Here is a 22,681-nt window from a genome sequence, read left to right as displayed (position 1 = left end):
ATAATGGTTAGTGAAAATTCAAGTAGGTAGAATTCCCCCCCGATGAATAGCAGAATAGGCCTGTAAGTTTATTCAATCCAATTGTTTAATTTGTGTAATTTTTGGAAATGGACAGTATTGGACTTTTTTATTCCAACTGTAAACAAAGGAATAAGAGAATGCTTAAACAGAGACTTTCAGAGAAATGTTAGAAAGTAAAAAAAACTCAGCCACGTCTTTCATTAGTGGTCCTAGGAGGTTGAGCCTGTCTCTTAGCTATTCCAAAATGCTCGGAGGTCTTCGAGTTGTCGTTTTGCATTATTTTTTGCAATATCTGTATTTAATTTCATTACAGAAATTATTGTTGCAAATTGTTCCTTTTGTGTCGTTCTTTTCCTAAAAATGTTAATAATCTTTTATTTATAAAAGAAATATTCTAAATTAAGCAATAAATTAGTTTTTACTCACATTTTGCTAACAACAATTAACAAACCAGACATCTAATGCTGATCTGAATTGTATAGAATAAAAGCATTCACGTGAATAGAAGAATAAGCGCAGTATTACCGACTTTACCGACTTACACAGATTCACTTTGAATGAATAGCAGAATAGTGATTAGTGAAAATTCAAGAAAAATTCCCCCCGATGAAAAGCAGAACAGGGCTGTTTATGAAACATTTTTTTACTCGAATATCCTTAGTACTAACAATTGTATTGACTTGGGGTAAATAACGACAAATAGTTGTTTTTATAATAACTGACAATTTTTTAAAAGTAAAAACTACTAAATTGATTTGATGTCTTGAATATATTTAAAGCAAACAGGTCAAACTTTAATTACCAATTGTGTATATACTTTAAAGAGTTCTTTAAATAATTTGGCTTATAAGAAAATATACCATCTGAGTTTTAAAGAACAAGAAGATTGGGATTTCATTTTAGTTTGCATCCCAGCCTCTTGGTTCTTTTGGCATTATTTCAAGATCAAGTTTTTCGAAAATACTCTTTAGTTGGAATGTACTACCCTCATAAGTGTTAAATAAAAAAGTCAATGTCTTAGAATTTTTTATAAAATATTAATTCTTATGTCATCCTCCTGATTAGAAGAGCTGTGTTCTTTCTTTTCAGTAACAACTGTGAGATTTAAGAACCAGACTGCAGAAATTATCGATAGCTTTCATATACACATATAGATTGAGAATACCTAAACTTTACCAACACTCCCCGAGAAACAATGGACGCATCAGCACCAGCAAAGGCAGCTGCCGCTGCAAAACGTTTACAAATCGAAAGAGCGCAAAATTTCATGCGTCAATACAGGGATCCAGAATCGCGTGAATTAAAAAAGCTTTCTGCCAACCAATTTATGGACGTTTGGAGTCACTATGATAAAGACGGTAAGCATAATATTTCTCTTACAATATTTAAAAAATCATTTAATACATTTTAAGAAACGAATGTTACTTTAAATATTGTCCAATTTTTTTAAAACCTTTTTTTTTAAACATTGCTCACCACAAATAACAATGCCTCAAAAAGTGTATTATGAAATAATTTATTTTGGGTAAGAATGTCCAACCCTTTTATTCCCTACAGACTCAGATAATAACACCCACTTAATCCCTTAGCTAATCTACATTGTGTATTAGCAAGACTGAACATTGCCTTTTCCAAATAAAATTATCTGAGTCAGAAGCTGTCGTCACTTGCTTATGTACAATGTACATACATCAATATTTATGCTAATTCTTTGAATTTATGTATATAAATAATTTTACTTAAAATTTAAATTTTTTTCACATTTATTATATGTCCATGTGTGGGGCGTTATTGACTATAGTGGTATAAAAGGAAACGCTTAACTTAACCTAACTTATTGTATTTAATTTAAATGGTGTCATAACCTGGCATTTTAACCTTGAGGATTTGATTAAATACAAAAATAGGAGTTAGACTCGAAGCATATCAATCGATTTTGGGTAATTTGAAACTCTTATCAGGGTTATCTCAAACGATGATGGTTGGAAACAGACAAAGTAATCAATTTTAAAGCACTTGAAGCGCCTCGAAATAACGAAATTTAAATCAATTGAATTTATCAGACTTAAGTTTAGAAATTCCTTTTAATATTTAAATGTTTAAAGTTTCAATAATAAAAGTTTAATTTATCATTTAAATATTTTTATTTTAAGGAAATGGTTACATCGAAGGAACCGAATTGGACGGATTCTTGAAGGAATTTGTGTCAAGTGCAAATGCAACTGATGTTAATCCTGAAGTGAGTATTTATTTTTATAAAACGGTTCTACGAAAGAGTGTATTTTCTAGTCGAAACAGAGTATGAATGCTTTTCGAAAATAAAGAAATTTTAACATTGGAGCACCGAATACAAATTATTTAGTATTTGAGTGCGCGTGTACGGAAAGCCATTCATGAATTCTTAGAATGTAAAAATGTATACCTATTGTTCCTAATAACGAATAAAACGTAAAGGAACTGGTGGAATGTGTACAGCTTTTGACTGCTTTGAAACAAATTAAAAAGGAAATGAAAAAAAAATCAAGTGTGAGCAAAAAAAAAAAAAAACAAAAAGCGTCAAAATGATTGTATTAAGTGTAAGCACGTCTTTAAATATGTTTTATTTTAATTTTTGATTCTGTTTTGTTTGTCTAAATTTTTAATGAAAAGAAAAACATCTGAGAGGTATTTTTAGACAGTTGAAATGTTTAAATAAAGGATGTTTTTTTGGAGGTATATATTTTTGAAATGGAATAAAACAAAGATGAATTTTGTATTTAAAGCAAAAATTACATTTTTGTAAAGTTTATCATTCATTTTTTCATTTATTTTTTTATTTTGCTCTTGGTACATTGTTTACAAATTTTTATGAATTTTGCAGCTATGGCATTGCCGTCAGCTCGGTTAACAAATCAAAATAAAATGAATAATTTTTGTGGGTATAAATGATAAACAAAAACTAAAAATATGTAAATAGATTCAAACAAATTCGGTTGCTTTCCATTCAAAATTGTTTAACACTTTTACTGTTTCTTGCGCCGTCAGAGATTTTTTTCCAAAGGTTGCATTTCTGTAGGCACAAAAAACGGGACATATACTCATGAAGTGGTAACAATCTTCTTTTGCTTTCAAATCACATAGCGTTCAAAACTGATTAAAACTGCCGTTGTATGGTGATTCGTTTAAGCTTTGGACTTCACATCTTGTTTTAAATATTAACGATATTTGACTAATCAGCTGTGAGTAAAGAATCCTGCTTTGTGATTTTCTCCATTTGAGCATAGCGTTCCAAATTTTCATCGCTTTGTATGATCTTGCAGAAAACCTCTTTAGCATTATTCAAATTTGATGGATTCAGCGATATTGTTTCTCCACCCGCGTTTCCCAGAGCTATCCATTAGGGTGGAGCGAAACTTCATTTTTTTTCTTGTGCATACCAGGAACGGGTGCCATTAGTCATCAAAAAAGAGCACAACAAATCTTAGTCCGATCAAAAAATGTCTTGAGGGTTCACAACGCTCTTGAAAATGCATATGCTTGTTGGAAGTATAATATAAAGCAAAAATTAATAATTGTGCAGCGTTTAGCTAGTTTTTTTCAAAACCAACCAGAACTCATCACGTGGAGGTAGCTGCTTTTGAGTTCCGCCCAACACCCAATCCAACCATCCAACCATTTGAGTGCTTTTTTACTCATTTGGTGTTTCTATAGCGAAACTCTTTTTTGTATTAAACTTAGGCATTGCTTTCTTGAAGCTATTCTAGCTCTTATAAGCCCATCACTGTTTTTGTATCCAAAAACTTCAGCTGAATCTTCTGTTACGTTATAAGTTATGTTTTGAAAGTCTCCGCAGTTAATAAAACTGGAAATAATGTCATCGGTAAGGAATTTGGTGACAGGTGGTTCAGTAACTTTAACTTCCTGCCAGTTGATTAAATCCAAATAATCATTGGCCTTAAAGTTTATTTTAGGAACTGAAAACTTCCGAAATTCCATTTTATTTTCTTCTGATCGTGGTTTCATCAATCGCCTGAGCGCTAACTCACGAATCGCTACTCTCGAGTCGGAAATCATTTTCCATAAGTGATATGAGCCATCTTTGCAAGAAGGATGTATGTTAAGGTTACGATCTGAAAATTAAAGTCTTTTATAAGGAATACTAATGATGAGATAACCTCACCCGATCACGTTTTGTTAAAGAAGAACTTTATTAAGTTGAATTTGACATTTACAAGAAATTATATGTGTTATACATAATTTATTTTATCATCTCTTAGTTGGTAATATATGGGCTGCGTTCAGTATAATTATGATGAAAACGATATTATTGTATCATTAAACTTAGTTGATTTTTAAACATTCCGCCCGCTTCGACGTCTCATTTGAGCGTTGAAATATCTGCTTCATTGTCGTCATTGATAACCGGCAGCAAACAAAGTTTAACAATGGGGCGCTTAAGTGTTGTTGATTGTGTCTTCACCGTGACGACTCTAACGAGTCCGTCAGCTCCAGGATGTGTTGAAATAACTCGTGCTAGAGGCCACTTACTTGGAGGTAATCGCTCATCCACAACAAGTACAAGAGCTCCTTCTTTGATGTTTTTGTATTTTTGATGCCACTTTCCAATGTCCTGCCACCTTTGAAGATATTCGCTGGACCATCTCTGCCAAAACTTTTCTAGCATTTGTCGTAGCTGTTGATAACGAGAAAGTCTTGATGTAGGTAGCTGCATTAATGATGGTTCAGGAACTGTTCTTAAAGCGTCTCCCACGATGAAGTGGCCTGGGGTAAGTGCCTCAAGGTCGTTTGGATCATCAGAAAGAGGGCAGATGGGACGGGAGTTCAAAACATCTTCCACTTGGGTCAGGAAAGTCGAAAATTCCTCATAGGTAAGAACGGTATCCCCAATAACTCGCTTGATGTGGAACTTGGCTGACTTAACAGCTGCTTCCCATTTGCCCCCAAAGTGGGGCGCTGACGGGGGGTTGAACGACCATTTTGTACCATCATTGGCGAGTGTATCTACTAAAGATTTTACATTATTAGAAGCAGAATTAAACAACTTACGCAGCTCCGCATCAGCACCAACAAAGTTAGTTCCACAGTCACTTCTCAGTGTGGAACAAATACCTCTTCGACCAGTGAAGCGCTTGAAAGCTGCAATAAATCCTTCTGTAGAGTAATCAGTGGCAAGTTCAAGATGGACAGCAGATGTAGAGAAGCATACAAAGACCACCAGATACCCCTTGTAGTTTTTGGCACCTCGTCCTCTCCAGGTTTTTAATGTGAATGGGCCGGCGTAATCTACGCCCGAATGTAAAAATGGACGTGATGGAATTGTTCGGTTGATAGGAAGCTGGCCCATGAGTTGCGTAGGAGTTGTAGCTCTATACCTTGTGCAAACTACACAGCGATTGACGAAACTGCGAACAGCATGACGACCTCCGATGATCCAATAATTCCTTCTTAGAGTGGCCAGCATTAATTGAACTCCACCGTGAAGTGTTGACTTATGCGTGTAGTTTAGTATTAGCGTTGTTAATTTAGATTCACGAGGGAGAATAATTGGATGCTTTGTATCCATATCTATTTGGGCGTTGCGAAGCCGCCCGCCAATTCGAAGTATACCATGTGAGTCTATGAATGGAGTGAGGCGAAATATAGAACTGCTCTGATGAATGGACTGTAAACGAGATAAACTGCTGATTTCTGATGAAAAACTTTCTAACTGCACACATCCAATCCAAAACGTCTTTGCTGCATCTAGTTCCTCGGGTTTGAGCCAACTACTGAATTTGATGATTGTTGGTATATATGTTAAATCAGCCTTGGCTTTTTTCTTTTCTTGAATATTTTTTCGAATATAAATGAAGCGCCTGCACCAGGCTGTTATTCGCAAGAGTCTCATCAAAGAGGAATACTTACTTAAAAGATCCCAAGTAGTATCTCTTGTCTTCGCTTTAGTAAAGGCTACTAATTGCTGACGTTCCTCCAGATCTTCATTTTCGTCTAAGTTGAGACAGAGTGATGGCCAATTGCTTGCACTAAGTTTCAGCCAACTAGGTCCAAACCACCAAATTGATTTCTCAGATAACTTGCGCGGTGATAGGCCCCTTGACGCAAAATCAGCTGGGTTGTCCTCACCTGGCAGATGATGCCAATTTGCCTCAGGAAGCTTATCCTGTATTTGAGAGACACGGTTGCGTACGAAATCTTTCCACTTGTTGGGTTGACCTTGAATCCAAAATAAGGCTGTACTAGAATCCGTCCAAAGATGTATAGCTGATATGTCGATACCTAAAACCTTTTTCATATGTTGAACATGGCGTGTAAGAAGCAACGCTGCGGCTAACTCCAGGCGTGGAGTTGTAATACGAACAGTTCTCGAACGAATACCAGATTTACTTGATTTTTGAATTGGAGCCACCTTGGTCTTGGATGCCAAAATTGTAATTTGAATGTCGTCTATGGCTCTTGACACACGAAGATAGATAACTGAACCAAGTGCTGCATGAGAAGCGTCAGCAAAGCCATGAATCTCAACAGATAAACATGAAGGAGTTAATCCAAGCCACCTAGGTACACTGATCAAATGTAAATCTTCAAGCTCATGAATATAAGCTTTCCATCGCAGCTCAAGGTTAAGAGGTAAAGCTTCATCCCAGCTTAAGTTTGCTCCCCACAGCTCCTGCATAAATATTTTGCCTCGAACAACCACTGGAGATAGCCACCCTAGGGGGTCGAATAATTTTGCAATACGAGACAAAACATTTCTTTTCGTATATACGGTGGGTTCACTTATTTCTTCAGAAATGAAAATGAATCGATCATGGACAGGTTGCCAGTTGAGCCCTAATGTACGATGTACAGGACCATCCTTAATAGAATGTGAAGATGAACACGAAGCACGTTCTTGGATAGGCACATCTTCTAATAGACTTTCGTGGCTGGCTGCCCATTTTTGAAGTGGAAAACAACCTGCCTTGAAAAGATTTATTATTATTATTTGATTAATTTTTTGCTTACCCTCCGTGATAGAAGACGCTCCACTGTAGACATCGTCAACATAAGTATTTTGCTCGATAACTGTCTTAGCTTCAGGATAAAGATGGCCTTCGTCTGATGCAAGTTGACGGAGAACTCTGTTGGCGAGGTAAGGAGCTGGACTCGTCCCGTAAGTAACCGTTGTCAACAAAAATTCAACTACAGCCGAACCTTCAAGCCATAAAATTCTTTGAAAATCCCAATCGTCAGGATGAACTTGAATTTGTCTAAACATTTTTGTGACGTCTGATGAGAATGCAAATTTATGTATTCGCCACCGTGTTAAGACATCAGGAAGATCAACATGAAGCTTAGGGCCTTCGTGAAGAAATTCGTTAAGTGAATAGCCTTGTGGCGGCTTAAAAGATCCGTTAAAAACAACTCTGAGCTTAGTTGTTGCACTCATTTCACGAACAACACCATGATGTGGTAAATAAAACACTCGATTAGCTGATTTTGGAGGCTCAGATGCTCGGCGCATGTGGCCCAAGTTTTCATATTCGTAGATAAAGTCTGAGTAGTCTTCATAGAACGATGAGTTGTTGGTGAAACGTTTTTGCATCCTATAAATCATGTTCAGTGCTGGCGTTCTTGAGTCTCCAAAGGATGTGGGTTGTGACTTAAATGGAAGCCTGACAATATATCTTCCTTCTGAATTTCGAGTATGGGTAGTCCTAAAAATCTCCTCGCAATGGTTTTCTTCTGAAGTTAGTTGATTCTCAGGTGAACTAAAGACTTCTTCTTGAATCCAAAATCGCTTCACAAGGTCATTGAGGTCATAGTCAATATGACAATGAAAAGCCACCGCCGCCGCTTCCAACGATGCTGTATGTACTGCTAAGGGTGTCGATCCAGAAAGAATCCACCCTAAACTTGTAAGTTGAGCAATTGGCGTCTCCATTGGTCCTTTTCGAAGTCCATTCTGTATTATTTGGCTGTACACTTCTACTCCCAGGAGGAGATCTATTTGGCCGGGTTGATAGTATTCAGGATCTGCAAGTTGCAGGCCTTTGAGATGAGGCCAATTGTTGACAGCCACCATTGTGGAAGGAAGATAATTTGTTAATTTGGGTAAAATGTAAGCTTCAAAAACACTCGTGTATTCATTAACACATGATTGAATATCCAAGGTAACCTTTCCATTTGCCTTGTGTGAGGATGATGCTTCTGCTCCTATACCCGATATATTAAATGATGTGTGAGCACGTGATAATCCAAGAATTTGGGTCAATTTTTCTGAAATTAAATTTATTTCAGAACCTTGGTCAAGAAAAGCTCTTACCATGTGGCGCTCTCCACTGTTCGATTTAACTTTTACTAAGGCTGTTGCCAGAAGCCTTCCGTTTGTTGGAGATTTATAGATGTAAGTCGCGTTAACAGATGCAGCAGTAAAAAATGGTGTAGTTGATACTGTTTCAATCGCTGATATGTTCTGTGATGAGGTGTTTGACTGATGATTAGATCTGTTGCCTCCTGGGTGAATAGAAGTGTGATGACGACCACTGCACATGTTACACCTTTTCTTTGAAAAGCAGCTGTTGATTGAGTGTGGACCGAGACAATTATAGCAGAGTTTTTTTTGTGTGACAAACTGATGACGTTCTTCAAAGGTTTTTGATAAATAACTTGTACAAGCTGATAAAAAATGGTTCCCGTTGCACAGAGAACACGATTGAGAAGAGCTGCGCATAGCAACGTGATGTGATCTTGCTTTGGAAAACTGATTTTTACTTGTTGTTGACTTTCTTGTGTCTTGCTGTTTGGGATTAACTCGTTCAAAAGCCTGTAGAGAACGAATGCGAGTTTGTATAAATAATTTAAATTCTTTCCAAGAAGAGGTTTCTGATGATGATCCTAAATGCTTTTCCCATTCTTTTATGGATGCAGAATCTAGTTTACGAGAAACTAAAAACACTAGAATCTCATCCCAATGGTGGACTTCGGAACCAAGAGCTTCTAAGGAACCTACTGCTTGATTTATTGTGTTCAGTAAACCATCAAGATCTTCTGCACTTTCTTGAGTGACTGATTTGGCGGAAAAGAGTAAATCTAAAGCTGAGTCAACTAAGAGTCGCTTGTTGTCGTAGTGTTCTAGAAGGTCATTCCATGCAACCTTAAAGTTAGCTGCTGTGAGAGGGATCGTGTGCAAACGGGAAGCTGCTTTGCCACCAGCGAGACATGTTTTTAAATATTGTAATTTCTCAACACATGTCAAAGACTTATGGACACCTATCTGAGATGTGAAGGCGTCTTTGAATGGAGCCCAATCCAAGAACTCTCCACTAAACATAGGAAGATTCATTATAGGCAAGCGAACATGTGATGTGGACGCCGAGCATGGTGATCGAACTATGGAGACATCTGATAATGCTGCGCCATCAATGGAAGGTTTCGGCATGATTTCTTCTAACAAGATCATCATTTGCTCCATTGAATCTAGATATTTTTCTTCACATTCCATGTATGCCTTTTCTTTGAAGTATGGTTCCTCGTCATATTCTGTCTTCTGGTCAGCTTTCAATGATGATTTCAGAGTTCCCAACGAATTGTGGTTATCTTTGTATTCATCCCAGTTCTTAGAAAGAGCTTTAATGCGGGATTCAATACGTTGACTGGTGATTTTTTCGCTGTTCTTCAGTTTAGAAAGAGAATCTACGATCAACTCGTATAGCTCGCCTTGCTTCTCCAACAAATGTTGAATTTGATTAACTTTGCTGTACGCCATTATACCTTGATTAATATTCCAATAAAAGATTATAACCGGGCTCGATGGACCAGTATGTTAAGGTTACGATCTGAAAATTAAAGTCTTTTATAAGGAATACTAATGATGAGATAACCTCACCCGATCACGTTTTGTTAAAGAAGATCTTTATTAAGTTGAATTTGACATTTACAAGAAATTATATGTGTTATACATAATTTATTTTATCATCTCTTAGTTGGTAATATATGGGCTGCGTTCAGTATAATTATGATGAAAACGATATTATTGTATCATTAAACTTAGTTGATTTTTAAACATTTTTAATTAAAAACCATACTGGAGCATAAACACGACCAACAAAGTTAACTAAAACTACCAAATTATCGGATGGATTTTCAGTTCCTATATAAAGCCTCATAATCCTGTTTGCGACAGTCAGCCAAAGAGCATGTGATAATTTTCCAGGGTTTCTTGCCAGTAAAGATACTGGGACATTTCCCGTAGCTACAGCTTGACATATATTATGTAGGTATTTTTGGTCACAGCTAAGGTCATTTCTATTAGATTTATCTGGTAAAAGATATATTATTTCTGGTATTGGAACAAAGTTTTTCAGATCCATCTTTTCACAACATTCTAAATTCTTGCCAATAAGCCCAGAAAACCCATATGGACCTGTTGTCTGACCATCCAAATTTTGTAAAAGATGTCGGAGTGGCAGCTCATTGCAATGAAGCAAGCAAATGTTCCATTCCAAAGGCTTTTTTAGTGTTTCTTCGATCAATCTAATTACACCCCTTTGAACCAGTATTTGAAGCAGTTCCGTCACAGCCTGTGGCAACAAGGTTAACTAATGAAATTTGTTTCGAATCAAAAAAACTTAGTATGGACTCGCAAATAGTTATTGATTTTCCATCGCTAGGAGAAAGATGTCCCACTTAGTGTGAACCAGGTTCTTGGTCAAGAGAAATATGTTCTTCAACAGAAATTGTATGGTATGTGTTTTCACCAATCTTTGAAATAGTTTTCGTTCGATCTTTTCGACCATCAAAATAAATGGCCTCAAGCTGAGATTGATTGTAAAGAACATTTGTTTGTAATTTTTGTCTGATTCCAAATCTCGAACGCCTTATTTTAGAACGATCTATGACTTTTGATTGGTCTTCTTTAGAAATTAAGCCCAAGTCTTGCAAAACACTACTTGTTTTTCTAACAACAGACGAATGAGAAATAGTAGGCAGGGAAGCTTTTTTCCATACCTCAACCACGTTTTGAGCTAATATTTCAGATACCTCTGAAATGGTTGGTTCTTTTTTGTTTGTAGTTCTTAGTTCTAATAGAATGTATAAATACTGTTTAATAATATCTTTAAAAGTTGTCAAGCACAATTGTTTTAATGGTTCTGAGTTACCAAAAATTAAATCTTTTGACTTGTGTCTTGTAGTAAACATTTTTGCAATATAGGTTCTGAATCAAATGTTAACTTGCAATATATGAGATTTTAAACCTAAGCCTGTTTTATAAAAATTAGGACAAGAATAAATATTATTGTGTTTCTATGATAAATTTATTTTTATTTCCGATGAAATTTTATTACAGAAATAGAATTTATTGTTTCCCAAAAAAAAATTTAACTTCTTTTTTTTTATCCACCGTTTTTTAAGTAGGCTGCGAACAGGGGAACTATAGATTATTATTATATTTGTATACATGATATGTTTACAGCAAGTAAATGCTCTATAAATTGGATTCTGACACAAATCATTTCTACAGAATTTTGTAGCACCGTTTATTCCGTTAAAATGGTTAAAAGCGAAGTATTTCTTTTGTTTCGGATAGAAGTTTTTCTCACATTGGCTTACATTTAGAGGGGTTTGACTGTATGAATGTATGTGATACTTATTTAATATTATTACGACTACTACATGGAGAAATACCCTTGAAAAAATAAAAACAAACAATAGAAAATCTGCTGATCTACAAAAAACTCCATATTAACCTTAGGGTTTTTCAATTTTTTAATATAATTTTTCAAGTGACTTGTGAACCCTCTAAAACTTCTTTGATCGATCTGAAACTTTTTGACCGTTTTTTAAATTCCAAATGGCACCCATCCTGGCTATGTATATAAAAAAAGACAACTTTTTTTTCACTCTACCCTACTATCCATATCGACATCAAAATAGTCCTCGTTTCTTATCACATAAAGTGCCATTCGGTCATCATGATAGGATAAAACCTTTAAAATGTAGTCTGCTTGTAATTTAATCGATCTAGTAAATATTTTGAAGGCGTAAATTAAAAAGTTTCTTCAAAAAACTTCTCCCCTCGTATTCGTTGATTCCCCATACCTGGGCAACATAGCAAGAGAACTTTTTATAACAGCATCAAATATCTTGTATTTCGCAGATAACATTATTGGATGGTTTGAAAATATGCAGACTTAGAGTCAACGAAAAATGCATAAACTTTCTTATTCGGTGCTTGGAATGCTCTAGCGATGGCAGTCAGCACAAATATATAGTCGAACGGTTGGAATTTTTTTTTTCTGAAACCAGCTTGCAATTGGGTCAACAAATGTCTCAAGCCTGTCCATGTTTTTCAAATATTATTTTTGGATACTTCTGGCTAAATAATTGTGTCCATTTTCTTTAGTTTCCTTTTCAATGCGACGAAAACTCTGTCAGATGGTAAGTACGAAAGGCCAACGATTGGAAAAACGAATTCGATGGATTGTATATTTAGAGACGAAAGCTCAAGAAGCCATTGTGCCAGCATCCCAGCCATTGGAAAACAGCTGAATTTTAGAACAGCTTTCGAGATTCAGGAGAATAAAATTGATGCGATTTCGTTCGATCCTTGAAACCGTTGATCTTCAGACCAAGAATAAATTTTAACAGTGTCGGATTTTTCTTTGTTTTTTAAGGTCCCTTCATAGATTATAAAATTGTACTGCCTTGAATAATAAGCAGCTTATTTAGGAGCTTTTAGTAAAACTAAATTTTGTTGGCAGTCAAATGAAAACTTAAAGATTTCTTCAGAGCGTTTTTGGAGCAATTCATGAAAAGCCTTTCCTTTCTTACCTTTCCTTACCTTACCTTTCAACACTTTTTCTTTCCCTGATGAATACTTAATAAGAGACTTAAATATAATGCACTCCGAACAAGCATCCACCGCAGGTGTGTCAAACATAAGGTTGAAGTCTCGTCGAAAAAATTCCCAAAAAAGTGATATTTTACCTTAAGATTGGTGTAAGCTGCATTGTTGTACTGCCTCCAAAGGAGTTTAACACTCCAGTCACGTGGAAAATATTGCTGAACTTCACTTCACATATCCCTACAGAAAATAATGAAGCAACGTTAAGTCGCACGACTTTGAAGGCATATTGTCGGGTCCATAAGGTGAAACTATGCCTATTCCAAACATTTCTTATATAATAAATAAATTGTGGCATTAGCTGTGTGACATGTCTTTTTAGAAAAAGTCAGTTATCATGGCTCTTTAGCGGTCACCATTGACTGTAATGTTCTGGTCGACATAGTTTTTAAATCTTGTTTATTGATGTCTTCATTCAACAAAAAATGAGCTTCATCGCTAAACAAAATAAGCTTATGAACAATTCGAACAGAACCATGATTTTCAATATAAATAAAGTTTTTTAAGCCGTTGTTTGAACGTTTGAACGTTTTTCTATCCATGTTGAAATGTTAAACAAAACTTAAAGAAATAAACTTGACAGCTATCTAAATGGCCGCAAGTTAAAATAGTGTTCCCAACTTTAAGTTTTAAACCTTTTTAAAAAATGTTATTAATTTATTTGAATTTTAATTAATTGAGATGCAATAAATATTTTGTAGCTAATTTGTATTTATTTTTCAGGCTGTAACCGATACAATGTTGGCTGAATTAAAATCGTGCTTTATGGAAGCTTACGATGATAATCAGGATGGCAAAATAGACATCAGAGAGGTAACAAAAACATAACTATAAATAAGAAACCACGAGTAGGTACATATTTAACTATAGCACATAGTATGTACAATACATGCTTTTTTCAATTTCCATTTATAAGAAAGTATTGATATTTTTGGTATATACATACACTTCGTGTCACATGATTAGAGACAAGTCTTTTTTCGTTTTTTATTTGTCGGTGTCTTTCAAACACTTAGGGTTTTTTTTTGGAAAACCCGAAATGTGGAATAAATTAGGTATGTATTAAAATCATGTTGCATACGAAAATTTTGGATAAAGTTAATAGATACAAGTTTTTTGGTGGTTATTCCGAGGAAGGTTATAGGGAAAACAACTAAATTTACCTATTAGAGTGTTTTAAATTAGATAAAAGGATACTTTGATTGTTTGAGAGCTTTGTGCGAGTATTATTTTGATAGAATCAAGAAGTATGGATAGGTAAAGGTCTAACCAAGGAGAAAATAGGACGAATTTGAGCTTACCGGGATCACGGAAAAACCATCCGTTTTATAGCTGGACAAATTAGGAAAAGTTAGAATGTTGTATACAGTACACAACTATCTCAAGGACCCAGAGAGGTATGAAAAAAACCAGAAATAAAGAGTCAACAAAGGCACATCATTTCATTAAAGGCGGGCGATAGTGAGAGCTGCTTAAATTTAAAGGCTTTCAATTAATAAAATTAAGACAGAAAGTGGGGGTAAATGCTAGTAGATCGACTGTTGCTCGTTGATACAGAAGACAGACCATATACGACACAAACAAAACGAAGAAAAAACCATCATTGAAAGCTGCCATCATGAGCCAACGCCTTAATTTTGCAACAAATCACATCAGGTGGAATCGAGCTTGGCATACCTTCGCTTTTTCCGATGAAAAAAAAAATAAATTGTACGGTCCTGATGGATATAGTTGCTATTTCCATGATAAAAGAACGGAAGAAATCTATCTCGAAAAACAGGGAGCAATTACCTATTACGGGACAGATTAGCTGGATTGTCAAAGCTCTAAAATGAAGACAATCGATTCTGGAACGAACCTTTCCGCAGTTTTCTGATTTATGTAGTGGACAACGATGGACTTTCCAACAAGATAATGCACCAATACATACCGCACGAACAACATAAGCCTGGATTTTGAGGCAAAATGTGAACTTATTACCATGGCCCCAATATTTGTCTGACCTGAAAATCATGGAAAACGCGTGGGGATGACTTTCAAGAAAAGTCTATGAAAGAGAACGTCAATACCAAAAAACCGAAGAGATTATTAAAGCCATAAAATGGACCTGTGCCTAAATTTCGCTCAATTATCTGACAGCACTCTATGAATCCATACACCACTTAAATTACTTGAAGTAATTCAGAAAACAGGAGGCACCACCCATTACTAAAAATTATTTTAATCCATTCAATAAAAGCAGTATTTACCTAAACCATAAGATATTTTGTTATTTTCTTTACTTTAAAGAGTCTTACTTAGGTAACACAAAAAACAGGTAATTTTCATGACCTTCTTTTTAAAAACCGTCATAAAACTTGTATTTATCAACTTAATCCAAATATGTTTGCTTGTAATATAAACTTAATGCATACATGTCTCATTCATTCCACTTTTGGGTTTCCCAAAAACCTCAAGGCTTTAAGAAAAAACTAAAAAATCTTGTCCCTATCCATGTGGCACGAAGTGTATATAAGAAACTATTAATATTTTTGAGATACTTGCATGTCGTACGTATTTTTAAGTTAAATATGTACATATATGATAATTTTATGATGATTAAAAATTGGAATTAATGCAATAATTATTGCGATTACTACTTAAGGTTAAGAAGATAAATGGCTTAAATAATAAGCGAACACCAGGTCTCTTGCCATAAGATAATTATTGTCCTCCTCAATATACGGCCACCACTATTTAAATCAAATTATTTACCTGGAGCTAGAAGCCAACCTTACAAAGGATACACTGTGGCATATGCTTTTTTTTGTATAGTATCTACAATATCCGTTTGATGAGTACATAGACTATACTTTTATATAGCTTATATGTAAAATTATGTTGCTAAGCTACTAAGTATACGATATGTATAAACAATTTCGTGTATGTATTTTCCTCCTCAGAGGTTTGTAGATTGATGATGCGATAAATAGAAATTATGAGTCAAATTCTTTGAAGACAATATTTTCTGTTTATGTAACCTTTTATTTGTTGTTTTAAGCCGAATCCGAACGACCAATTTGAGAAAACACTTTTCATGACAAGAATTATTCTTGGAGGATTTGTCAATTCCTCGCAAGAGGCAATATCCGTGAAAAAACTTTAACCATCATGCCACTGGTACCATACCACTATTGATTTAATTGGTATATTTCATTTTCAAGAATATAAAAAGTCTCAAGAATATACACAAAACATGAGGTTTAATAAAAGAAAGAGCTTTTCTTGGCATAATTTTTTAATCACAAAAATATCTACTGACTGCTTCATTTAATGTGAGAAAAACATAATCGAGATTGTCACGTTTAGTCTTCAGAGAAAAATTCAATTTCAATTTTTCAACATAAAAAGGATCCAAAAGATCGGCATCATATTTATTCGACAGAGATTGTTTTCATGCTAACAAAATATAACATACAAAGAATTTACAAGAATTTTTAGAAGCACCTACATATGTATATATTATTTTAAAATAGAATTAAAAAAGTTCAAAAAATATAATTAATTAAGTTTTGTATGTTTAATATTTTCTTTTTTAAATTCATTTCATTGCAGCTTGCCCAACTACTTCCAATGGAAGAGAATTTTCTTTTGCTGTTCCGATTCGATAATCCATTGGAATCAAGTGTGGAGTTTATGAAGGTACGAAGTTTTGAAGACTTGTCCAATTATATTTAGCTTTAATTAAAACACTGGTTATTGATGATTATACAAAACTTGGGTAACTTTTGGGGATATTTTGTTTACGAAAGTTATTAAATCAAACTTCTACAACGAAAGTATATGATGGCTAATCTAATTAATATATTATTCCAAATCTGGCCAGTCACTTTTTTGAGTACATTGTAAGATGTTTAAAAATTTCAGAATTTGACTGCCAAGGGACTGACAGATAGTGCTGATAAAATACACAGTTTTAAAACTATTAAAATAAAATTCAATACAAATTTGTAAAAATCTCTCAGGATTTAACAAAAGCATATGTCTTTTAAAAGAATTAAAATCACTTAGTAACAATTAAAAATAATTATTAATAAGTAATACTGCGAGAAAATACTATATCAGTTTTCAAAACAGCCTTTTGACATTTAACGTAAAGTTATTCACTTATATTTTACTATACTTTTTTGTAGTTTACCTAAATATTTTTAAGTAATCAACAAACAAAATCTAATAATATTCATCTTAAAAGTACTTAACTTATATTCACCTTTCATATTTTTTGAGGTAATTTTACCTAACAATGGGTATTTTTCTAAAAAACAACAAGTAAATAAAATAAGCTTTACCTTACAAACATCCAAGGAAAAGTAATACTCAAATAAATAATATGTTTTTCTCTACAAAAAAACGTATTCCAAAAGTATAGAATTAATTTTCGAAAACATCAATTTTTTCCTTAAATTGGTGAAAAAAAAACTTTTTTTCCTTTCTTAATAAGGTTTATGATTTGATTCATGGGAACATCTGACACATCTTTTTCGTCTAGTTAAAACCAAAAATACTCCATTTACCAAAATGGGAATCTTTCGTACGATTCATTCTAAAAAAACCCGTTTTTTTACATTGTTGTATTTGTAAGTTTGACAATTAGTCCATTAATAGACGTGAAAACCAACAAAAAAAAAACTATGCGTTTTGCTAGCGGCATTTTGCAATGAAAAATAAAATGGGGAGGTTAATAAGTTTTTTCCCAGATTATTCTTTTTACTTTATTCTATGAAAAAGTCAGTTTTAAGCTTTAATTTTGCAGTCATTTTATTGATAGCGAACCAATGTGTTGGGATATGATATATCCCCGCTGGTTGCTCAATGATTACGATGAAATAAAAGAATCGTTGTGGTAGTTTTAACAATTTTTATTCCTTAGGTAGGTCTTACTCGGTTGAAGGTTGAATCAAGAAGAAGGATACAGAAAAAGAAATATAGAGATGTGGCTTCCGATTTAAACAAATTAATTTGGTATAATGAAAGAGACATCTACACTTCAAAGTATAATCATGTACAAGAGTTTTATTAAGCTCTGTTTAGATTATTATTCTGATCTGAACATTACCGGCCGCCTTGCAGCAACGGCTGTAAGATATATACAATTCATCAAAAGTTTAAACAAAATTCAAAATAAAAATTAAATAAAGAGAAAAAAAATGTTCGGAAGTACCCCTTACATAATTATAATAAATGATTATCTAAAATTACAATTATTATAAGTTTTGAATAGTACACAATTTTTTGTAATATAATTAAATATAACATAAAGACAATATAAGGAGGCTAGCGATATTCAAAATCAGTGCAATATACAAATTCTCCAATTATAATATGTTACGCGAAATTGATTGAAGTCTTTTAAGATGGTAGTAATACACAAAGTTTCACTATTGGACGGGCTATAACTCCATTCTGAGTTCTTATATCCACGACACGTACTCGACTATCTGATCCCTGATGGACCTTAACTACTCGACCTAAACGCCATTCATTTGGGGGAAGATTTTCATCTCTTATGACAACTAGATCATCGATTGTTATATTTCTGTTGGGAAATTTCCACTTATATCTTTTGTTCATTTCCTTTAAATATTCGTTTTTCCATCGTTGACAGAATTGTTGATGCAAAACTTGAACCTTTTCCCATCGTTTAACACAGCTTAGGGAGCTTTCATCTGAAGCAGGTTCTAGAGGAGTTAATAGAGGTCCTCCTCTGAGGAAATGACCTGGAGTTAATGGAGGAATGTCGGTTGCATTTTCTGATATGGAGGAGATGGGCCTGGAGTTTAAGCAAGCTTCAATTCTGGTAAGAAGAGTCGAAAACTCTTCAAAAGTAAGCTTATTAGTACCCGCAACTTTCCTAAAGTGAAGCTTGAAGCTTTTTACCCCAGCCTCCCATAAACCCCCCATATGAGGTGCACCGGGGGGAATGAATTTCCATTCAAGATTTCTATTTTTATATTGCCGTGAAACTTCTGGAGAAAGAGAAGTAATGAATTTCTTAAAATCGTTTGCCAGAATTTTACTGGCTCCCACTAAGTTTGTTCCATTATCTGAATATATCGTCTTAGGCATACCTCGTCGCGCAATGAATCTATTCAAGGCCGCTAAAAATGCTTGGGACGTCAAGTCACTTGTAGCTTCCAGATGTATTGCTTTGGTAGCAAAGCATACGAAGAGACAGACATACCCTTTCGTGGTTCGATAGTTTCGTCCAGCGAAACTTTTTATTAAAAAGGGGCCTGCAAAATCCAAGCCTGTGACAGTAAAAGGTGATGAGATTTGGGTTCTTTCAAGGGGTAGTGCAGCCATAATCTGACTTTGCGTTTGTTTTTTGTGGATAATGCATTCTTTACAGGACTTAATATGTTTTTTCACCAGATTTTTAATTTTTGGTATCCAAAACTCACATCTTATCAAGCGCACCACTAGTTGATTTCCACCGTGAAGTGATATATCATGCACAAATTTAACAAGTAGCAGTGATATTTTTGCTTGATAAGGTAAGATAATTGGATACTTCTCGTTAAAAGAAAGAGTGGATGATGTTAGTCTGCTATTGGAACGCATTATTTGGTTTTGATCTATCATGGGATTAAGAGAAGCTAAGGAACTTTTCCGTGGGATAAGTTCACCTTTTGAAAGAGCTTGATATTCTTCGTGAAAATAAATCGATTGAGTTAAGCGAATAAGTCGATTTCTAGCATTAGTTATTTCATCTTGGTTTATTATTAGAGATGAGTACGAAAAGTTTTTTCTCAGAGGGCCATGGGTTCTTTGAAAAAATCTAAGTATGTAACAAACTACACGTAAGGTCTTTGGCCAAGACGAAAATCTTTCTACGATGTTATCGACATTCGGTTTTAAAGATGTTTGGTATGATTTCAAAGGTCTTTCTTCAAGATTAATGTCTTCAATGTGGTTTAGTTCAGATTTAGGCCACTCATATGAAGATTGACAGAGCCATGATGGTCCATGCCACCATAAGTTACTCGACTGAAGTTCCTTGGGAGATAAGCCGCGTGTTGGTAGGTCAGCTGGATTATCCACTGATCGAACGTGGTTCCATTTTGCGTTGGGAGTATTTGTTTGAATTTGTGAAACTCTATTGCCAACAAAGGTTTTCCATGTATATGGTGGTTTGTTTAGCCATGACAATACAATAGAGCTATCTGTCCATAAAAATAATTCATGTTGTGAACAGGCAAGTTCAGTTATAGCCTTTTTATAAAGGTTAGATAATAAGACGGCCCCACATAGTTCAAGCCTTGGCAGAGCCAACTGTTTTACTGGAGCAACTTTGCTTTTGCAGCATAAAAGATGACAAGACCAACTGTTTTCGCTATGCTGGACTCGTATGTAAAAGGCTGCTGAATAAGCTTGCTCGGAGGCGTCAGAAAATCCATGAATTTGGATTGGAATTGCTGGTTTGTAATCTATCCATCGAGGTACTTGAATATTGCTTATCTCAGGAAGATTAGCGAAGAAGACTTTCCAGCGGTGACACGTTAGGGGCACAAGGGGTGTGTCCCAGGACGTCCCATCACGCCAAATTTGCTGCATTATGATTTTCGCAGTGATGATTATGGAAGCTAACCATCCTGCGGGATCAAAAAGTCTCGAAATTATCGAGAAAACTGCTCTTTTGGTTAAAAGATAATCTTCCTTCAATGCTTGGAAGGAGAAATGAAAAGAATCGGACTTCGCATTCCACTTGATTCCAAGTGTTTTAGAAATGCTTCTATCTTCTAATTTAAGAAAATCTTGATCATAACGATCTGAAGCAGGAATACGCTTAATCAAATCTGCGCAGTTTGATGTCCATTTCCGTAAAGAAAATCCAGCTGAACTTAAAGCTTCAGAGAGTTGACGTTGTGCCTCTAAAGCAGTTGCAATGTCATGGGCTCCGGACAGAGCATCGTCAACATAAAATTCATTTTTAAGGATAGCAGAAGCGAGAGGAAAAGTTTGTTGCACGTCATCTGCCAATTGTAAGAGTGTACGAATAGCTAAATAAGGCGCGCAGTTAACCCCAAAGGTAACGGTCTTAAGCTCACAGTCTTCAATATTGCTATCCCCCGATCTACGGAATAAAATTCTTTGCTATGTAGTGTCTTCGGGATGGATAAGTATTTGGCGGTACATCTTTTCGATGTCCGCGTTGAAAACAAATTGGTAAAACCGCCATTTCAAAATAAGAGTCATGAGGTTACTTTGTAAGGATGGCCCTGTATATAATATGTCGTTGAGACTAGTTCCATTAGTTGATACGCTAGAAGCATTAAAAACGACTCTGATCTTGGTTGTGGTACTATCAGCCTTTATTATAGAATGGTGTGGTAGATAATAAGAACAGATTTGGTTGTTTTTTATAAGTTCCTCAGATGGAACAAACTTCATATGCCCTAATGTGGCATATTCTTCAAGGACCTCATTATATTTTCCATGAAACTCTGGATTTTTTTTTAACGAATTTTCCATGCGAATAAATTGCTTTAGAGCAATGTTTCTTGAATGTCCGAGGGTTGAAATTGAGTTTTTAAATGGAAGGCGTACAATATAACGACCTTCAGCGTTTCTGGTTGTTGTCTCAGAATACAAACGTTCGCAAATTTCATCTTCATGAGAAGGAATTGGTTTGTCAGGAATCTCTTCGATCTCCCAAAATTTTGAGATTTGTTCATCGATTGAAGTTTCATAAAAATGAGATAGAATAGTTGTATTGCATTTGAATCTTTCGTGCCTAAGTGGACCGGAAAGTACCCAGCCAAATATGGTATTCTGAGCAATAAGTGATCCGAAAATGTCACGTTTGACACCTTCGCTAATAATTGAAGGGTATAAGTCAGAACCTATGACTATATCTATCTTAGAGCTCTCATAAAAATATGGATCTGCAAGATTGAAATCAAGAGGATCTGTAACTTCTTCAGGAAGTATTAAACACGAGGGCAAATCATCGGTTAGTTTTTCCAATACAATTGCGTTTGCACTTAATGTAAAAGATGGTATATACTTAGACCCGATGCAGAGGGTGCACAGTTTTGTAGAATGTGCAGTAACAACGGTACTCATACCTGTAATCTGTGCTTGAATTGGTTTTATTGGCAATCTTAATTTTCGTTGAGTCTCTTCAGATAATAATGTTACTTCTGAGCCACTATCAATAAGCGCTCGTAAAGTGTGCGTATTTCCTAAATGAAAGATATTAATCAAGGCTGTGGCCAAAAGGATTCGTTGATTGTTTTGAGCAAAACTAGAATTAACTTGATGAGAACTGATAGGTGCAGTAGACTGTATTGGTTGTGGTTTAAATTCGGGGGTAGAAGTTGATAAAACGGACTGAGTTTGAACATGTGAGTTGTGTAAGAGTGAATGATGCCTCTTTTTACACACTGTGCAATGATAATTCCTTTTACAAGTTTTAACTTCGTGTGAAGGCGATAAACAATTTTGGCAAAATTTTAAAGCGACAACTTTAGAAATCCTTTCATCTACATTCATTTCTAAAAACTTAGGACACAGTCGAAGAGGGTGAGAATCTTGGCACAATTTGCAGCTAAAGTTATAAATTTTTGTATGAAAAGCCTTATGCCTTTGTTTTTGATTAAGCTGAGAAGATTGCGGTTTGTAAGTTTGGGCTTTAGGTTTTGAAGAAAACTTAAGATCGGATACGGTTTCTAGTGCCCTGTACCTATTAGTAAGGAAAGTATCCATCTCATCCCACTTGGGAATATCACGTGG

At 34.9% G+C, this 22,681-nt stretch overlaps 2 protein-coding genes across 4 annotated transcripts in view; one reads left to right on the top strand and one right to left on the bottom strand.

The window, feature by feature from the left end:
* Nucleotides 1–22,681, top strand: part of LOC129941840 (calbindin-32) — a 54,023-nt gene that overhangs the window by 10,632 nt on the left and 20,710 nt on the right. For all 3 annotated transcript variants that reach the window (XM_056050591.1, XM_056050590.1, XM_056050592.1), the window contains exons 2-5: nt 1,111–1,379; nt 2,175–2,260; nt 13,631–13,720; nt 16,502–16,588. In XM_056050591.1, coding sequence (XP_055906566.1) covers nt 1,217–1,379; nt 2,175–2,260; nt 13,631–13,720; nt 16,502–16,588 — 426 coding nt within the window. In that variant the 5' untranslated portion in view covers nt 1,111–1,216. The remainder of the gene's footprint in view (nt 1–1,110; nt 1,380–2,174; nt 2,261–13,630; nt 13,721–16,501; nt 16,589–22,681) is intronic.
* On the bottom strand, nt 4,168–9,843 carry LOC129941828 (uncharacterized). Its single transcript, XM_056050578.1, has 2 exons — nt 7,027–9,843; nt 4,168–6,951 (listed from the first exon to the last, which is right to left on the bottom strand). Exons 1-2 carry the CDS (start codon nt 9,767–9,769, stop codon nt 4,379–4,381), a joined length of 5,316 nt encoding a protein of 1,771 aa, XP_055906553.1. The 5' UTR covers nt 9,770–9,843; the 3' UTR covers nt 4,168–4,378.

The sequence above is a fragment of the Eupeodes corollae genome, chromosome 1 (assembly GCF_945859685.1).
Source record: "Eupeodes corollae chromosome 1, idEupCoro1.1, whole genome shotgun sequence".
Lineage (NCBI taxonomy): Eukaryota > Metazoa > Arthropoda > Insecta > Diptera > Syrphidae > Eupeodes > Eupeodes corollae.
This window is presented reverse-complemented; position numbering and strand designations above follow the sequence as displayed.